This window comes from Schistocerca gregaria, chromosome 2, assembly GCF_023897955.1.
Source record: "Schistocerca gregaria isolate iqSchGreg1 chromosome 2, iqSchGreg1.2, whole genome shotgun sequence".
Classification (NCBI taxonomy): Eukaryota; Metazoa; Arthropoda; class Insecta; order Orthoptera; family Acrididae; genus Schistocerca; species Schistocerca gregaria.
The window spans coordinates 459,153,819-459,173,979 of record NC_064921.1 but is presented as its reverse complement, the minus strand read 5'-3'; the positions used below and the strand labels follow the sequence as shown (position 1 = coordinate 459,173,979).

Genomic DNA, 20,161 nt, shown 5'->3' with positions numbered 1-20,161 from the left:
CAGTGCTACGGATCTGATGGAGAAACAGAGACAGCAGAGTTCTGCTAGATCTCTGTTTACAGAGTCCTTTATGGTTTTTATAGAGGTGATTCTTGCTCTCCATAAACTTTGTATTATGAGAACATAAAACATGTTCCATAATTCTATGAAAGACTGATGCCACCAATATAGGCCTGTAAATATGTGCACCTGTCTGATGACCCTTCTTGAAAACAGGAATGGTATGCACTTTTTTCCAGTTGCCAGGCCCCATTTACTGCTCAACCGACCTATGATAAACTGCTGCAAGAAGGGGAACAAGTTCTTTCAAATAATGTCACTAGAATCTCACAGGTATCTCACACAGTACACATTACTTTCCACTACTAAGCAGTTGTTAGAAGATGTGCTAAAAAGTAATGCCTCAGAATTTTTCGTGTGAAAGCCCTTATAGCTTTCTAAGCAAAGCAAACATTATTAACATTCTACATCTTTATTCTCCATGCGTACATATTTATATCTTAACATAATCACCCTGGCAACAAGCATGTTTCTCTCAATGGGAGACCATTTGCTGTTGCTATCACTTATGGATGGCCTCTTAATTCAGATGAGTGGTATCACTGATGATGACAAGACACACAATCTGTAGCTGGCTGCACGCAATGCATTCAATAGCAGTCAGCAGAATCTCCACCACATTTCAAAAAGGACTTGCTGACAAACAGAGACAGTACAAAATTGACTTACTGTCTGCTGACCTAGTTGCTTTCTCCCTGAGGAGCTCTCAATAATGAGTAACTTCTTCAGCAACACAAGTCTAGAACTTGCAGAAAGAACAGCCATTGTCCGAAGATATTGGGAGGCTTATGCTGGTTTAGTTGTACTGTCAGAAACATAACACCTCATATTGGTTGTTAAGGTGCATACGGCCGTGATCCATATTCACTCTCCAACTACAGATCAGTGGGCTCTGAACCTGGATCACATTAACTTGTTAATATCTATATACACATTCAATATCTCTGATGACCCCACTGATGTGGAGCCCACACACTTTTCTCGAATACTTTAAGATGTGGTGTGCAACTGTTTTGTAAGCAATGTCATTTGTAGATGGACTTCATTTACCAGTATCACATGAGAAATATCCTAGGATGTGAGGCATGAGTGTTTTATAACATTTAACAATGAGATAATCATAAATGGAGCACTAACTCAATAAGGGAAGGAGCTCAGTCATTTCACTTTCACAGGAATTTTTCTGGCATAACCTAAATTGATTTAGGGAAGCCTAGGAAAATCGAATCTGGAGGTCCATACAAGAACTCAAACTCTACTTATTTTGTCCCTGAAAGTGCTATCTAATAGCTGTGAACCTACAATTATATGAGCCCCTCCCCCCCAAAAAACCCAGATATTTGTTATAAGAATTTATTCATGGATCTTTTTACAAAATTCCTTCAGCAGTCACCTTAAAAGTACTCTACATTAGATGTGATGCACTTGTAAAGTCTTTTTTCCCACTGTTTGAAGCATGCCTGGAACCCTTTGCAAAGCTGCTTTTACTGCCCCCACATCATCACAAGGCTTCCCTTTAAGCATTTTTTTTTTCATTAGCAGGAATAGGAAAAAGTCGCATGGGGCTAGGTCTAGCAAATATGGAGGGTGAGGAATGACAGTCCATCCCTGAGAAGCCAAATAGTGGGTCACTCCTAAGGCCGTGTGTGCAGGAGCAATGTTGTGATGAATCAACCAGTCACCTGACTGCCATAGTCCGAGCATTTCCTCCACACATCTTCTAGCACATGTCTTAAAACTCCAAAATAATACTGCTGGGTAACAATCTAGCCAGGGGGTACAAATTGCCAATTCCAAAAAGACAATGGTCGTCATCTTCACATTCAACCACACTTGCTTTGCTTTTCTCGGTTGGGAGTCCTCCCCAGGCTTGATGCTTTCTTGGTTTATAGGTCACACCTGTAGTAAAAACTCTCATCACCTGTAATAACATTGCTCAAAAAGTCTGGATTATTTTCAGTCCCCATTTTCAAGTCCGGGAACACATTTATGGACATCAGTTTTTGGCCCTGTGTGAGAAGATGCAGAACAAATTTAGCAGCAACATGTCTCAAGTGCAAATCTTCACTCAAAATCTGCTGGCATGAGCTCCAACTTATGCTTGCCTCTGCTGAAATTTGGAGGATCATGAAACGATGATCTTGGTTGAATTTTTGGTAGATTTTTCTCAGTGTTTTTCTCGTTTCATTATGTTGCAAGGGTCCCGAATGAGATTGGTCTTCAACACTCATCTCACCATGTCGATAGCACCAAAAGCAGTAAAAAACTTGTGTGCAGCCCATACAATTCTGCTGGGAAGTCTCTTGGAAACATTTGGTGACTCTCCGTTGCTGATCTTTTACACAAGAAACAAAACTTCGCTGACATTCTTTATTCTTTTAAACTTGCCATGACAACTTGGCAAGCGGAACACGTCCAACAAGCAGAGAAACACAACACTATATTCACCAACACATTGACACCATCTGTACCGTTGTTTTGTGGAGATCTATATTAACCGCATCTAGTGGTAGAACTTTGCACTATGTTTATGAATGGCAGTGCCCCCCCCCCCCCCTCGTTTGTACTCTTGTGTGAGATCAGAAAAAGTCCCCCACCCCACCCCACCCCCTACCCAACCCAATCTTAAGGAATTGAAGGAAGGTGCAGTGTGTGAAGTTTCCAATCATTCTGAGACTATGACACACATTCTATTAAATAATGGCTGCTGTTGAACACCCGTAATTACTTTCATCTACAAGGGAATTTCTTTCATGTTTGAATCATTGAATCAGTTAATTACAATGTCCATGGAAGGATAAGCCACATGGAGTGGTTAAAGGCTTTGATTCAACTAAGAAATCATGGAAATGCACATTTCAACTGAAATGTGCTCAATGACAATATGCCATACAGAACTTGACAACTGGAGGATTTCCACAGTTTGTAGTATATGAACATTGTTGAACATGTAATACGATATTACACCTCAAATAACATAACTTTGTGATTGATAGTTGCAATGGTGAGCAGAAAGTTTCCTGGTGAGCAGTCATGCAGAGAATCCTGAAAAACAGGCTATGCAGTGAGCATGTAGGGCTTAGGAGAGGGATGGTGGTGTTGGTGTTGGTGTTGGTGGTGGTGGTGGTGGTGGTGGTGGTGGTGGTGGTGGTGGTGATGGGGTGACCCACTAGATGGTGACTGATCTCTGTCACCTGACTCACTGACATGTCAAATCACAAAGTTATTTTACTTGAAGTATAGATCGGTTGCTGACAATGGACTAAAACTCAATTAAATCAAAAAGTCACACTACTGTCTTACAGCCCAGCCAGAAACAGGTCAAACAATAAAACATTTTTGCAACGTGATAGACCTGTATTTTGTTATGAGAAATGACTGTAACAGAAATATTACAAAAATACACATATAACATCTGTGATTGAAAAAATTAAGTTCTAGTTTAATTTTATTTTCCTAAAAACTGTTTCAAAATTTAATGTTTTCATAAAAATATAAAATGCTGGTTCACTAACCTTCAGTAGACAATCCATGAAGGTGTAGAAATCCTCATCATCCATTTCAAATTCATTAAAATCAAATAATGGTGTTTTCATGTCATCCTGAATTTTTGCACCGTATGGTACTAGCTGATTGTTTTGAAGTCCTACCAGTACATTACCTGGCTTATTTATCAACTTATCCAAATCATCATCATCATCATCATCATCATCATCATCATCATCATCATCATCATCATAAGCAGCAGCAGCATCATACTGGCTCTTTATTTCAGTACCATGATCTTTATTTAGTCCTTTATTTTTAGCTTTATTTCTACTCTCCACACTAGATGACTGCCGCTTTGTAAGTACACAACTATCAAAAAAGTGCTTCTCACTTTCACCAAGTTGAGCAAGTCCACGTTGAACTAATTTTTTATTTATTATTGGTTCTTCAGTATCTTCTTCATCAATCAAAATCACTCTGTATTTATGACCTCCTGTTACTGTCGCTCCATTTTCTTTCTTCTCACACACCTATTTTAACAGAGCAAATTTGAGCTGCTGGTTCAAGATACAGTGAATAGTTTGCCGAACTTCAATAATCTTAACATAGATGGAGAAAATATTGTTTTGGCTAAAACATTTAGCAACCAATTAATAACAATACTTTAACATCAAGGATGTATGCTCCTCACATGATTTGGACATCAAAATAACACTACGCATGTTACACTAGTATGGGAAGGGGTTGGTTGGTTGGATTAAAAGAGGAAGGATGGGACCAAACTATGAGATGATCAGTCCCATGTTCCGAATAAAACAAGCCACAAGTGTGGGATTTCGGGAAGGAAGCCTGCCACAGATAAAATCCACCTCATGGATTAACGATGAAGTTTAGTTAGCCTGCCAGAATGGATGTGGTTTTTATTTATTTTATTTATTTATTTAACCTGATCAGATTAGGGCCATCAGGCCCTCTCTTACATCGGACCAGTGTTCCACACATGCAGCATTTCACACGTCAGAGTTACATCATGACCATAGTTTAAATGAGAAAATTAGCTTACTCTAGTGACAATATGAATAAAGAGTAGTGACTAAGACCTAATAAAGTAAATGCGGCAGTATTTTTACAACAGATGCTATACATACAGATTATGATAAAAGCAATAATAATAACAGTAAAAAAAATCAAATAATAATGAATAAACATGACTAAGACCTAATAAAGTAAATGCTGGCAGTATTTTTACAACAGGTGCTATACATACAGATTATGATAAAAGCAATAATAATAACAGTAAAAAAAGCAAATAATAATGAATAAACATGACTAAGGCCTAATAAAGTAAATGCTGGCAGTATTTTCACAACAGGTGCTATACATACAGATTATGATAAAAGCAATAATAATAACAGTAAAAAAAAATCAAATAATCATGACAAACATGAGAAAGATTGGCAATAGTAATGAAGGTTTGTGCAGATGTACATTAATATATTGGTGTGTAAAGTAGATGTTTACTAGTATAGCGAGTTTTGGGGAAGGGAGATTTAAGGAGGGGGAAAGATGCAAGTAATGAGGTGAAGTGCATTCATGTACAGAGGAAGGCATTACTGTTGCTTAAGTAGATACGTCATTAACTGTTTTTTGAAGCCGGACATGTTTTTAAGTTGATCTAACATAACGAGGGAGGTTATTCCAGAGTCGGATTCCCGCTACGGTAAAGGACTTGGAGAAGGTGACTGAGTGGTGCAGTGGAACAGAGAGGATTTTATTATAATGGGAATGTGTGTTTCTGTCATGTTGTTCCGACATGAGCGTTAGGGACGAGGAGAGATATGAGGGACAGTGTACATTTAGAAGGCAGTAGATGAGACAGAGTGTATGGAAATCTCTGCGTTTGTCTGCACGCAGCCAGGACAATTTTGCATATGATGGTGAAATGTGATCAAAAAGTCGAACGTCACAGATATATCGGACGCAGGCATTCATGACCAGTTCTAGACGTCGGGAATTTTCCTGAGAGAGGCCTTATAGGATAATATCACTGTAGTCAATGATTGGGAGTATAAACGTTCCAAATCCAACTGGGTAAATGATATGGTGGTAACAAAATATGTGCTGGTATTTGATGTGAAAATAGAGGATAAAGTTGAATTATCTCTAAAAGATAATATAGAAGATAAAACTACCTTTTCAGATAACCATTTTCACATGTCCCGGGGAGTAGTGGTTGTGTTAGAAAGAGCATCTAGACACGAACTGTCCTAACATTGGCACAATCCATATAACAATGCTGATCCCATAGAGAAATGGGAATAGGGGAGGAAGAAGATACAGAAAATCAAACACCTCAACAGAGACGTTGAAACACAGAAATGAGATACAGAGATGAACATAACACTAGTGAACGAAGGTCAAAAACAGATGTGTATAGCACAGACAGCTATGGGATATGTAATAGAATACATGCAACAAGCAATTCTACATACATAGAGGTAAACTACAATTATTCCATGCTCTGCAAAAGAAATTAAGACTCCAATTATCTAAAATATCTTATGGAGTTGACAATATCTCACATGAAGTACTAAAAACCTTTTCTTCATATATATGTTTTCAGTTGTGTATGCCATACATCAGTGTCACAAGGGATATTTCCAGACAGACTGTAATACAAGTATGCTATTGTCAGACCCATTTACCAGGACAGTAGTAAGACAGATACTAGTAATTACTGATTAGTCACACTATTTACCTCATCATCGAAAGTACTGGAAAAATTATGTATAAATAAACATAACACACATCTCTCAAAAAATGATTCTTATGCATTCTCAACTTGGATTTCAAAACAATCTCTTCACAGAACATGCTATTTTTTAAATCAGATAATACAAAATTTTTAATGGCAAAATATTGGCAACTTCAGTGACTTTTCAAAAGCTTTTGACTGTGCAGTTCACAGTGTTCTCCAACAGAAGTTCAAATTTTATGATGTTAAAGATCTTTGCTGGTAACTGGTTTTTCATCCTATCTACATGAAAGGATTCAGAATGTTGTGATAAGAAATTCGGAGAGTGTTAATAATGAAACAGCATCTTCTGGAATGGGGAATAATTACAAAAGGTGTACCAGTACCACAAGAATCTACATTGGGTCCAAATTTGCTGGTCTTATACTGAACAATCTTTTATCATAAATCTAAAAAGCAGCCATACTTCTCTACGCTGAAAATGCAAGTATTATAATCATGGCTAAAGGAGTAACTTCAACACCTGAAAGGTAAATAACATTTTCTTGATAATCAATAACTAGTTCTATGCAAATAGACTGTCACCTAATTCATGTTAAATGCATAACATATAAGTCAGCACTGCACAAGGCCTGAACCACACTACTAGAAATAATGCATGAGGGTAAATCAATACATGAAACAGAACAGTTTAAATTTTTGGACATTTGTATATGGTTTCCCTGGAGGAATGGCCAATATTAATGGATACAACAGGGAAGATAATTCTAAGTGAAAAACATCTACATGTGTACCTTAAGAGTTATTAGCACTTGTTCATCTTCGTTACTGTGAGACACAAATGCTGATAGCATTTAAAGTATGCACTTTAGAGCCTGTTTTTCCTTAAATTTTTTCTTGTTTTGGTCCACACTACCTCCTTGTAGAATATGGGTAGTAAAGAGAAGATATTTGTTTTGCAGTATTGACAATCAAGAAATGCTCCTAACTCCTCAGGTACACATTTTAGAGCCAATGCTCACTAAAATTTTCTGCTACAAGTTGTTGTTTCTGTCAAGTCCCTGAATACTGACCTTTCCTCCTGGGACACCCTGTATTGATAAGAATATGAAATGAAAGTCACACATTACACTAATCTTAAGCCTTTATTTCTGCAACTTTTGCATTACAGATAATATCAGACCTTGGAGACGTAAAAAAATTGTCATTTTTCCTATTTTCTTTCATTAATGTCTAATGGCATTGTCTTCTGGGACAACTGATCCTTGAAGAAAATAAGTGTCTGCTGCACAGAAGAGTGTAGTGTTTGTTGTCTACTGAAGAGCTTCTTGCAGGCAGCTCTTTAAACAGTTGGACATACTGACAACCACCTCACAGTACACTTGCTCCCTAATGAATCTTGGTGCCAACAATCAATCGCAGTTTCAAAACTACATTGACATCCATAAATGTAATACTAGCCCTAAATATGATACTACAAGGAGAAATGATTTACAATATCCATCACGCAGCCTTAGTGTGGCACAGAGAAGAGCGAGACTCTCTCTCTCTCTCTCTCTCTCTCTGTGTGTGTGTGTGTGTGTGTGTGTGTGTGTGTGTGTGTGTGTGTGTGTGTATGTGTGTGTGTGTGTGTGTTTAAGACAGGGATTGAGAGAGATAATGAACTTAAGCATGTATAAATCACTCTACGAATGCAAGATAATAATAATAATAATAATAATAATAATAATAATAAAATACTTAAGAAGTTATATAAATTGTCAGTGTGTTGTCATATGTTCTCTGGGCAAGATGTAGAGGGCGTCTCACGAAAGATGCCCAGGAGGGGTCCATGGGTCGCACATGCAGAAACAGAATCATATATGGAATGTCAGCTTGAGTTAATACGAAAATTTCTCAGTATCCACATTCCCAATTATTTGATGATATGCAGATTAGTGAAGAAATTTCAAAAGACTGGGTCTGTGTTACACAAATGAAGGCCTGGAGAAACTAATGCTTTAACCTAAAATAAATTAGACGAGACAGGGGAGGCCTTGAAAAGAAGTCAGAGAAAATGTCTGCGCCATTTGGCACTTCAGACTGGTGTGTCAAGAGCATCAGCTCACAGCGCTGTGCACAAACTGAAACTGAAACCACGCGAAATAATGGTAGTGCATCAGCTGAGGATCTCAAATACTGTTGCTTGACACTGTTATTGAAACCAGCTGTTAACAGTCTGTGCACAATGGGTAAATTGATGCTTTTTTCTGATGAAGCATGGCTGCATTTATCAGGATACATTAATTCTCAGAACAATTTATGTTGGAGCTTTGAAAGTCATCATGAGTTAAGTCAACAATCTCTGTATGATGTGAAAACAGGAGTGTGGCATGCAATTAGTGCAAGATGGATTATTGTACAAATCATTTCCACGAAACAACACATTCTGATAGTTATGTGAACAATATACTGTATCCTTTTTTTTTCTTTCCAAAAACTAACGCCTAATGAAAAGATGTATGGTTATTTCATGCAGGACAATGCAAGACCACACGTTGCCCATGCTTCTATGACAGCAATACAAAGTGTTTGTCATGATACCGCAGTTGACTGGGCTCCTCATTCTCCGAATTTAAATCTATGCGATTTTTATCCCTGGGGAATGTTAAATAAGACAAAGTGTGTGCAATCAATCCCCACATGCTCGATGAGTTGTAAGACAGGCTTCAGCTAGTCATTTCCCAGATTTCGGCTGGTGAAATTTGTCAAGAAATTGCTAGTGTGTTTAGGAGACTGCTCTTACCAGAGGGACATAAGTTAATCAGATGCAACATTGTTTGTGCTTATGGTAACTCAGGGGAAGCATGCGTGCAGCTTACTACTCCCACATCAGTGTCCGATAGTCAGGTGTAGTGGCTGCCAGCAGGTGCAGTGCTGGCAGCTGGGCCATGTGACCCGTGGACCCTTCCTGGTTGTTTCTTGTCAGACACCCTGTACTTTAATTATAAAATCTGACCATAGTGAGAAATGTAAATAACTAACAAACAAACCACAGAGAAAAGACAAAGAAGATATTGCAACAGTAAATGTACATCAACATGAAGAAAATTGATTATTACAAAGTAAAGGTAGAAAAGACGCCCACAGAAATAATGGGTTAGTGGACCAGTGAAAAGTTAAACTTTTTGTAGTACCTCCATTAGATATGGGATGCCTATCCCACTGAAGGCAGGGCCACCTGTAAAGCAGCCATGTTATCTGACAACTCAGGTTCAACCACTGAGCAACTTTCTACATGGGCACGACAATTAAGAAGTTGCCTGTCTAGATTAAAGGCCATTGTCAAACTGGGCCAAGGGACATCTGGACCACCCAGTTGCTTAACATGTTGTCCAACAATATGATGTGTTTTATTTTAATGACAGTTCCACAGCCTTTGCCTACGGATTCTTCCAACCAACGACAGCTTTCCTGAACTGCGCACGTGGAAACATATCCTTTGTCCCCATAATCCTAATGGCCTCAACTTCTGCTAATCGCTATCCTCCACCTGCCTATCCCCCATTCTGCTCCCACTCCAGCACTACACAGGTCTTCTATCCTGCCAATGCACCAACACAGTCATTCCTTCTTCTCTTCTCTTCTCTCCTCACCCTCCCCTCCTCCTGCCAGCACCAGGCAGCTGCCTGCAAGCCTCCCAATATTGCACTAAGCAGTCCTGTTCTATCCCCATCATGTCCTTACACACTCCCACAGGCAGCACTAGCATCATCTCCACTCCTACATCGGCATCCCTCCATCTTTCCATACCCCCATCCCATGTGTCTTCCTTACCCACACTACTCACCCTAGCTAGAATGTTGCCAGGGTTACCACGAGTTTCCCCATGAGAAATTCCTTGATATTTCCCTGATTTCCAGGCAAGTTTTAACTTTTTCCCTGACAAATTTTGAGATCTCAGGGGAACGTAAAGGCATAAGTTGACAAAAAGATGTAAGGACTTCCACATTTCTCCCCTGTGTGAGCAAAAATCTTAAGTACTAACATAGACATCTTCTGTAATGAAATGTTTTTAGATGGAGAAACCAAGCCAGTCGTATGTGTGTTTCAGAAAGAAAACACATTATTATCGTATTTCAATAAAAGAACACACATTTGGTGACAAAAATATGCATTTCCTTGGAGTCGCAAGAAAGATTTAAAATACCTTCACGGATTTCAGAAATAACCCCAGAAGAAAGTAGGCCTCTTGAACAAAGTTTATAAGGCAGGGAAGAGTTGTGTAAACCAACAGTATAGGTGACTGCCAAAAAAATTTTGGTTGTATCACGTTTGTTATTGTCGGTTATTATGCACTGTGTTATGCCCAGTATTTTCTTTTGAGACGTATTTGAATACATAGCGCACAAACTGACAGTGACTGCCGCAATTTTCTTCTTATTATCGTCTATCCTTTTTAAATGCCAAAATGTGCTATAATAAATAAAACGTTTATAAAAGACTGCACTGTACAATGTACTTGGGGGTGAGACAGTCACAAATCCTGAAATCCTTCGCCCACAGCCTCTGGCCTGCCGAGAAGGATCGCAGTCCTGCGTCTTTCGATAAACCATGAAAATCCACTGCATTATGCCACACACAAACAGACCTGGCCTGTGGGTAGCTCGGTGAGACTAGATCTGATGGGCAGGGCTTGCACATTATTGGGAAATGTTGGGCTTCAGAAATGGCCAGCAGTTTTGGCCCGTCATGGAAGTCCACTTGCGTGGCCAGCTAGTCACATGTCATAGACACCATGTTGATGAAATGAGAGTGCAGTGATCAATCCATGCAACAGATAACTTGTGCAAATACTCTGAGAATCAATACTAATGAGGATGTATAGCAACTCACTGTAAAGAAGATTGCTGAGCCGCAGACAGGCATGCAGAAAAGACAACCACACTATCAAAACTAAATTTTGGGCCATAGCTTTCCATCAGAAAATGAGGGCGCATGCACGAGCGCGCCCACACCCACCCACACACACACACACACACACACACACACACACACACACACACACACACACACAAATCACTCAGATACAACTCATGCACACGTGACCGCCGTCTCAGGCCATTGCATCAATAATCTCTGAGAATCAGATCCAAACACACACACACACACACACACACACACACACACACACATCATACACACACAAAAATCACTCAGATGCAACTCATGCACACGTGACCACCGTCTCCGGCCATTGCATCAACAATCTCTGAGAATCAGATCCAAACAAACCACTCCTCACTCCTCGCTGTCTCTGACTAGCCACAAAGAATTGGTGGCAGCACTGACTGCAAGCTGAGGAGAATGGTAGGAAGGGGAGAAACAGTAAGTGTGAAGGAGTAGGGAACTGGCGTATGTACTCAGCTGTGTCTAGCCAGCAACAATACACAACATGTGAGTAAACAAACCATTTCATCTACTGAGACAAAAACAAAATCATTCCTTTTTTTTCCAAATTTCCGTCATATTTGCCCGATTTTCCTGACACATTTGAAATACCCTGATATTCCAATTTCCGGAACTTGTTGCAACCCTGGATGCTCACATCTAACGCAGTTGAGTCAGGCCTTAGTGCCCGGACGCAGTGAACATCATGTGTGTGAGTGGGTGGGAGGGAGGGAGGGAGGGAGGGAGAGAGAGAGTAGTAGTAGTAGTAGTAGTAGTAGTAGTAGTGTTGTGGTCGTGTTGACAGTGGTGTGAATTTGTATACTTCTGAAGAAGGACTTTATCCTAAAGCTGAAATATTTCTATCATTCATTTTTAATGGTGCCTGTCTGTGCTTCAACACCTCCTCTATGTGGTGAGTAGCAAAAAGTTTGTCGCAAAGTTAGCTTTTGGCCAACAAGGCCTTTGCCAAACATAGACAGCACATGTGCACGTGCGCGACCCGAACACCCCCCCCCCCCCCCCCCCCCCACACACACACACGACCACAGTCTCTGGCAGCTGAAGCCACACTGCGAGCAGCAGGGCATTATGTGAGGGGCAACTGGGTGAGGGTAAGGAGAGGGCTGAGGTAGGGAGGGGGAGGGATGGCAAGGTAGTGGTGGGAGACAGTAAAGTGCTGTTGGGAGCAGGCAGGGACGAGGTGGAGAGTGGGGCAGCTAGATGCAGTCGGGAGGTTACATTGAGGGCAGGCGAGAGAGAGAGAGAGAGAGAGAGAGGGAAGGGTTACCGGAAAATGAGAGAAGTAAAAAGACTGGGTATGTTGATAGAATCAAGGGCTCTGTAATACTGGAATGGGCACAGGGTAGGGCTAAATGGGCAAACACAATGACTAATGAAGGTTGAGGGCAAGAGCGTTACAGGAACATAGGATATACTGCAGGGAGCAGTAGTACCTGTGCTGTTCGGAAAAGTTGGTGGTGGTGGGAAGGATCCAGATGGTGCAGGTTGTGAAGCAGTCATTAAAATGAAGGATGTTGTGTTCGCTGGCGCACTCAGCAACAGTGTGGTAGAGTTGTTTCTTGATCACAGTGTGTTGGTGGCGATTCATGCTGTCAGACGCTTGCTGGTTGTCATGCACACATAGAATGCAGCACAGTAGTTGCAGCTTAACTTGTAGATCACATGACTGGTTTCACGGATAGCCCGGCCTTTGGTGGGATAGGTAATGTTTGTGACAGGACTTGAGTAGGTGGTGATGGGAGGATGTATGGGACAGGTCTTGCATCTTGGTCTATTGCGGGAATATGAGCTATGAGGCAATGGGTTGGGAGCATGGTTTGTGTAGGGATACAATAAAATAATTGTGTATGTTCAGTGGGCAGCAGAATACCACTGTGGGAAAAGTGGGAAGGATAGTGGATATGACATTTATCATTTCAGGCACAACGAGGGGTAGTCGAAACCCTGGCTGAGAATGTAATTCAGTTGCTCCAGTCCTGAGTGGTACTGAGTCACAAAAGGAATTCTCCTCTGTGGCTGGATGGTGGGGCTATGTGAGGTGTTGGGAGACTGGAAAGGGTCGGGAGGGTAATTACAATCTGTAAAGGCCATGGTATATTTCTAGAGGTGGCTAGTCTGTATGGAAGGGACTTCTTGGTATGGAATGTCTGGCGGCTGTCAAAGTGGAGGTACTGCTAGTGGTTGGTATGTATGATATGGACCGAGGAATTCATACAGCCATCTTTGAGGTGGATGTTGACATCGAGAAATGTGGCTTGATGGGTTGAGCAGGACCAAATGAAGCAAATGGGAGAGGCGGTGGTGTTGTTCTGGACATATGTGGACAGGGTGTCCTCAACTCGATCCTGATCGCGAAGACGTTATCTATGAATTTGAATCAGGTGAGGGGTTTGGGATTCTCAGTCTTTAGGAAGGATTCCCATGGGATGGTGCAATGCTGGTGTCCATAGCTGTACCCTGAATTAGTTTGTAGGTAATGCATTCAAAGCATAAGTAATTGTGGGTTAGGATATATGGAGTTGGTCATGGCGACCAGGAAGGAGGTGATTGGTTTGTAATCTGTTGGGCACAGAGAGAAATACTGTTCAGTAGCGGTAAGGCCATGAGCATTAGGGATGTTAGTGTAAAGGGATGTGGCATCAATAGTGATGAGCAGGGATCCATGTGGTAAAGGAAAAGGAATTGTGGAGAGTCGGTGGAGGAAATGGTTGGTATATTTTATACATGAGGGTAGGTTGTGGGTGATACGCTGAAGGTGCTGATCTACGAGAGCAGAGATTCTATCAGTGGGGGCACAGTAACCGGCCACTAAGGGGCATCCTGGTTGGTTGAGTTTACAGACTTTAGGAAGCATGAGGAAGGTAGGAGTGTGGAGAATGATAGGGGTGAGGAGAGAGATGGACTCTGGTGAGAGGTTCTGGGATGGGCCTAAGATTCTGAGGAGGGACTGAAGATCCTACTTGATTTCTGAAATGGGGTCACTGTGGCAAGGTTTGTAGGAAGATGAATCTAACAGCTGGCAGATACCTTCTGCCAGATAATCCTTGTGGTTCAAAACAACAGTGGTGGATCCTTTGGTTTTGGTTCAGTCTGATTGGTAGGAGTGGTGGTGAAAGAGTGTTTTCATTGCAGGGACCAGTTCTTTAACAAGTCCTGCATGACTGAATTAGGGGTGGGGCTACACAGCCCTCTATTCCAGCAATGTAAACAGTCTTTTTACTTCTCTCCTTTTCCGATAATCCCCCTCTCTCTCCACCACCCTTCATCTAACCTTCTGATTGCACCTAGCTGCTCTATTCTCCAGCTTGTCCTTGAATGCCCCCAGCAGCACTTTACCATTCTCCACCTCTACCCTGCTATCCCTATCCATCCCCATCTCTGCCTCCTCCTTACTCCCACCTGCTAACCTCTCCAATAATGCCCTGTTGCTTGCAGTCTGGCTCCAGCTGCCAGAAACTGTGTGTGTGTGTGTGTGTGTGTGTGTGTGTGTGTTGTCTATTTTGACAAGGGCCTAGTTGGCCAAAAATTAACTTTCTGACAGTCTTTTTGTTGTGCCCTTCTACAACACAGCATCTCCATTTTATTGTGAGTAGCAATTAGCCTTTTCATTATAGTGTTACATTCCATCCCGGATTTTCCATTGTTTGATTTTGCCGGATGGCTTTCCTTCCATCCTAACCTAGTGCTGTTTTCCTTTGTTACTATTTTCCAATGCTTTACTATACTCAGCATCCGTCCTTCTTTCCTATGTTTCTCTTGTCGCCGTACAAACCGCACTGCACACTCTACTTACGAGCCACCCTGTATCAACCGTCTCGGCCGCACATAATACATCTACATCTACATCTACATTTATACTCCGCAAGCCACCCAACGGTGTGTGGCAGTGGGCGCTTTACGTGCCACTGTCATTGCCTCCCTTTTCTGTTCCAGTCGCGTATGGTTCACGGGAAGAACGACTGTCAGAAAGCCTCCGTGTGCGCTTGACTCTCTAATTTTACATTTGTGATCTCCTTGGGAGGTATAAGTAGAGGGAAGCAATACATTCGATACCTCATCCACAAATGCACCCTCTCAGAATCTGGCGAGCAAGCTACACCGCGATGCAGAGCGCCTCTCTTGCAGAGTCTGCCACTTGAGTTTGCTAAACATCTCCGTAACGCTATCACGGTTATCAAATAACCCTGTGACAAAATGCGCCGCTCTTCTTTGGATCTTCTCTATCTCCTCCATCAACCCGATCTGGTACGGATCCCACATTGATGAGCAATACTCAAGTATAGGTCGAACGAGTGTTTTGTAAGCCAGCTCCTTTGTTGATGGACTACATTTTCTAAGGACTCTCCCAATGAATCTCAACCTGGTACCTGCCTTACCAACAATTCATTTTATATGATCATTCCACTTCAAATCGTTCCATACGCATATTCCCAGATATTTTACAGAAGTAACTGCTACCAATGTTTGTTCTGCTATCATATAATCATACAATAAAGGATACTTCTTTCTATGTATTCGCAATACATTACATTTGTCTATGTTAAAGGTTAGTTGCCACTCCCTGCACCAAGTGCCTATTTGCTGCAGATCTTCCTGCATGTCGCTACAATTTTCTAATGCTGCAACTTCTCTGTATACTACAGCATTATCTGCGAAAAGCTGCATGGAACTTCCGACACTATCTACTAGGTCATTTATATATATTGTGAAAAGTATTGGTCCCATAACACTCCCCTGTGGCACGCCAGAGGTTACTTTGACGTCTGTAGACGTCTCTCCATTGATAACAACATGCTGTGTTCTGTTTGCTAAAAACTCTTCAATCCAGCCACACAGCTGGTCTGATATTCCGTAGGCTATTACTTTGTTTATCAGGCGACAATGCGGAACTGTATCGAACGCCTTCTGGAAGTAAAGGAAAATATCATCTACCTGGAAGCCTGTATCTAATATTTTCTGGGTCTCATGAACAAATAAAGCGAGTTGGGTCTCACACGATCGCTGTTTCCAGAATCCATGTTGACTCCTACAGAGTAGATTCTGGGTTTCCAAAAATGACATGATACGCAAGCAAAAGACATGTTCTAAAATTCTACAACAGATCAATGTCATAGATATAGGTCTATAGTTTTGTGCATCTGTACCTATAATGATTTCAGCTTTGGTGCTTTCTATCAGCGCTTGAAGTTCCGGTACTTTACCAATGCAGCTTCGACAGTTTACAATTACAATACCGATTGCTGCTTGGTCCCCGCGTGTCCTGACTTTGCCCCGCACCCTTTGAGGATGTTGCCCTTTCTGCACTTGCCCAAGGGCATCTAACCTAAAAAACTGCCCAGTCCACGCCACACAACCCCTGCTACCTGTGTAGCCGCTTGCTGCATGTAGTGGACTCCTGACCTATCCAGCAGAAACCAAAACCCCACCACACTATGGCGCAAGTCGAGGAATCTGCATCTCACACGGTCGCAGAACCGTCTCAGCCTCTGATTCAGACCCTCCACACGTCTCTGTACCAAAGGTCCGCAGTCAGTCCTGTCGACGATGCTGCAGATGGTGAGCTCTGCTTTCATCCCGCTAGCGAGACTGGCAGTCTTCACCATATCAAATAACCACCAGAAGCCAGAGAGGATTTCCTCCAATCCATAGCGACACACATCATTGGTGCCGACATGAGTGACCACATGCAGATGGGTGCACCCTGTGCCCTTCATGGCATCCGGAAGGACCCTTTCCACATCTGGAATGACTCCCCCCGGTATGCACAGGGAGTGCACATTGGTTTTCTTCCCCTCTCTTGCCGCCATATCCCTAAGGGGCCCCATTACACACCTGACATTGGAGCTCCTAACTACCAGTAAGCCCACCCTCTGTGACCGCCCGGATCTTGCAGACTGAGGGGCAACCTCTGGAACAGGACTAGCAGCCATGTCGGGCCGAAGATCAGTATAAGCCTGAGACAGAGCCTGAAACCGGTTCGTCAGACAAACTGAAGAGGCCTTCCGTTCAACCCTCCGGAATGGCTTTTGCCCCTGCCTCACCTCGAGACGACCTCCAACTCTACCACAGGTCAGGGGTCAGCCTCAATGTGGGCAGTATCCTGGGCAGCCACAGTCGTAGTTCGATCGGGGGATGCGTGGGACGAGCTGGCTGTCCCCGACAAACCCCCACCCAGACCCCCACAGTGATGCCCATTGGCAACAGCCTCAATAGACAGCTACAGAACCACACTGATTGCTGGTGCAGCATCTTAAGTCCCACGTGATACCTGCTGATATCATTAATCCTATACCTTCATATTGATCACTCCCCCTACATCACCCTCTTGTATTTTCACGTTATTTTCTGCATCTTTCCTGTGCCACATGAACTTGTACCTCATCCTGCCAACATTTCCCCACGCGCCACTCCCTACCCTCTCTATTACAGTTCACACCTAGTAGTTTCACCTAGTCTAGTCATTTTTGACATCTCTCTTTTGACACTTATCCACCCACAGACCTGCAACCCACATTACAAATCACAGACCTGCAACCCACATTACAAATATTTTTATTTTTCATTTGATCTCATTGTGACTTCACACCAATTTCAGTAGGTTTTTGCCTATCACTATTGAACAAGTAAGATTTGTTAAAAGATAAATAGTGACATCAAAAGCTGTGTGATAGAACAATAAGAACTGCAGAATGTGTCTTGGCTGTCATATTTGTGCTAGTTGTAAATGGGGGAAAGCGGTCGATATAGTACACATTATAGTTTCACTAATTGTTTACATTGTAGCTTTAATAATCCTTATGTTTCCAGGGACAAAAATAAAGTACATGATGTGTGACACTGCAACAAATGGAAGGACACACAACAAGAGTGGTGCTTTTTCAGAAGAGAGCGCGTGTTCACTATTTTCTGTGGACACAGTTCTGCTGCAGTATGAATAACAGGGGCATCATAGTGTGAGAGTGAAATCACACAGCAACTGGAAACGTACTCCAACGCTTAAGTATGGGAGTCTGCGATTCTTGTGGACAAAACATATAAATTGCAAACAGATTCACCACAAAATTCTCACGGACAGTATGATTCTTGTAGATGGGGAAGGGGGGGGGGGGGGGGGGACACCACACATCTAAACTGCATCTGCATACATATTGACCGTGGACTCTTTCATAGTGAGGTGATGCCAATAAGTTGATGAAGACTGCACAGACATGGATGATGATGATCAGGAGGTCCAGATCTTGCACCATGCATTTTCCATCTTGTCAGGAAGCTGATGATTAAATTTACACAGTGGTGTTTGTATGGTTGCATAATTATGGAGTGGATTCCTATCATTGAGGATTCCTGGGGTTGGCAGAATTTTCTGTTAACAGAGACTCAGTTAAAAAGTAATGTCATGCATCTATGTCACTTTGAAGCATATTGCAGCACTGAAAAGCATCCTGGCCTGTCATAATAAAGTATAACTTACATTCTGAAGTCCCCTCATATCTATAAATAAGAAATTAGAAGGTATTCAGAGTTACGAATCTTTCTTTAGCTTCACCTGAAGAGAATCTCCAATACTCAGAAAATATTCAAGAAAAGGTCACAAGGCAAATCCCTTAAAATAAAAGTTTTTTCAACTACGGATTTTGTATGTCTAAATGATGTGAAGTGCAGAATGGAATAACAACAATATGGAAAGGATAGACTGCTACTCACCACAAAGATGAGGAGCTGAGTCACAGTCAGGTACAATGAAAAACTATGCTAGAAATATATTAGAGAATTCCAAATTATAGTAGATGAATTAAAAAACAAAACACGGAAAACCAAAACAGCACAAGACATACAAACTAGTCTATAAATGAAATTCAACTAAATGACTAGAGGAAGACTGATCTCAAACAAAGAAAGAAAGAAAGAAAAAATATCTGAAAGAAAGAAGAAATATTGGGCAGACAGAAGAGCAAAAATCCCTTTATATAATAATAAATGATAACAATCCTTTACTAAACCACTATCTTGTTGTATTGTACTACATAATTATTATTGAACTGAATTGTATTACTGAATAACAACTTCTTCCTTAAATCTTCATATAATTGACTTGAGTGGTCCAATGAAGGCCATAAAATAATGACAATAATAATGAAATCAACAGCATAACACTATCCTGAAAACCTTCAACAAATTTAGAAAGAACGCACTGATTGCCTATGAACATTATGTACAATTGAAAATACAATCAATGTTTCAAATTAATTATGCTTCCTGTGTGCATGACAATTTGTACATGTACCTTTCTTTTTTGAGCAATATACTGGGTACTTATAATTAAATTTTTGCTACTTGAGAGAGCCTCCACGAAAACAAGTGATCACAGGCCAATGAAACTTCGTAGAAACATTTTTAAGGACACGTCGAAGAGAAATAATGAATTACCTACAGAAAGAAACACATTTTGATTTCCACATTGGTGAATCACATACAGTGTTTACATTCTAGTTTTGAAAAATTGCTCACTGTGATGCTGCATTCAGCCTGTGATGGCACTAGAGAGTGCTCTACTGCTCCTGCATGGCACTAGAGAATGCTCTACTGCTGCCCTAAACATCTCAGATAGACTATGAAATGTTCAATTGTCATGACACAGCTTGTGTACTGCTTGAAGGTTTCCCACTGTGCCCAGCATTCTCAAACAAGGTAGAAGTAACTTCTTTCACAATTTTTGGTGCAACTCGGAGTTGGCCTCTCCTGAGAGCAATTATCAAATCGCCAGTTAATTCAAACTTCTGAATCATGTTCTTCAACCCCAGTGCGGAATAAAGATTGCTCGATATTCCTATAATGCATTGAAACTTGTGAAGAAAAGTAGCATTATTGCCATTGTTTTGATAAAACATCTCTATGAGTAAGGCCTGC

The 20,161-nt window shown here is 41.4% G+C and overlaps 1 protein-coding gene across 2 annotated transcripts in view; it reads right to left on the bottom strand.

Moving 5' to 3' along the window:
- The window catches only part of LOC126325742 (putative ATP-dependent RNA helicase TDRD12), a 445,014-nt gene that overhangs the window by 58,757 nt on the left and 366,096 nt on the right, over positions 1-20,161 (bottom strand). For both annotated transcript variants that reach the window (XM_049995275.1, XM_049995276.1), the window contains exon 24: positions 3,576-4,079. In XM_049995275.1, coding sequence (XP_049851232.1) covers positions 3,576-4,079 — 504 coding nt within the window. The remainder of the gene's footprint in view (positions 1-3,575; positions 4,080-20,161) is intronic.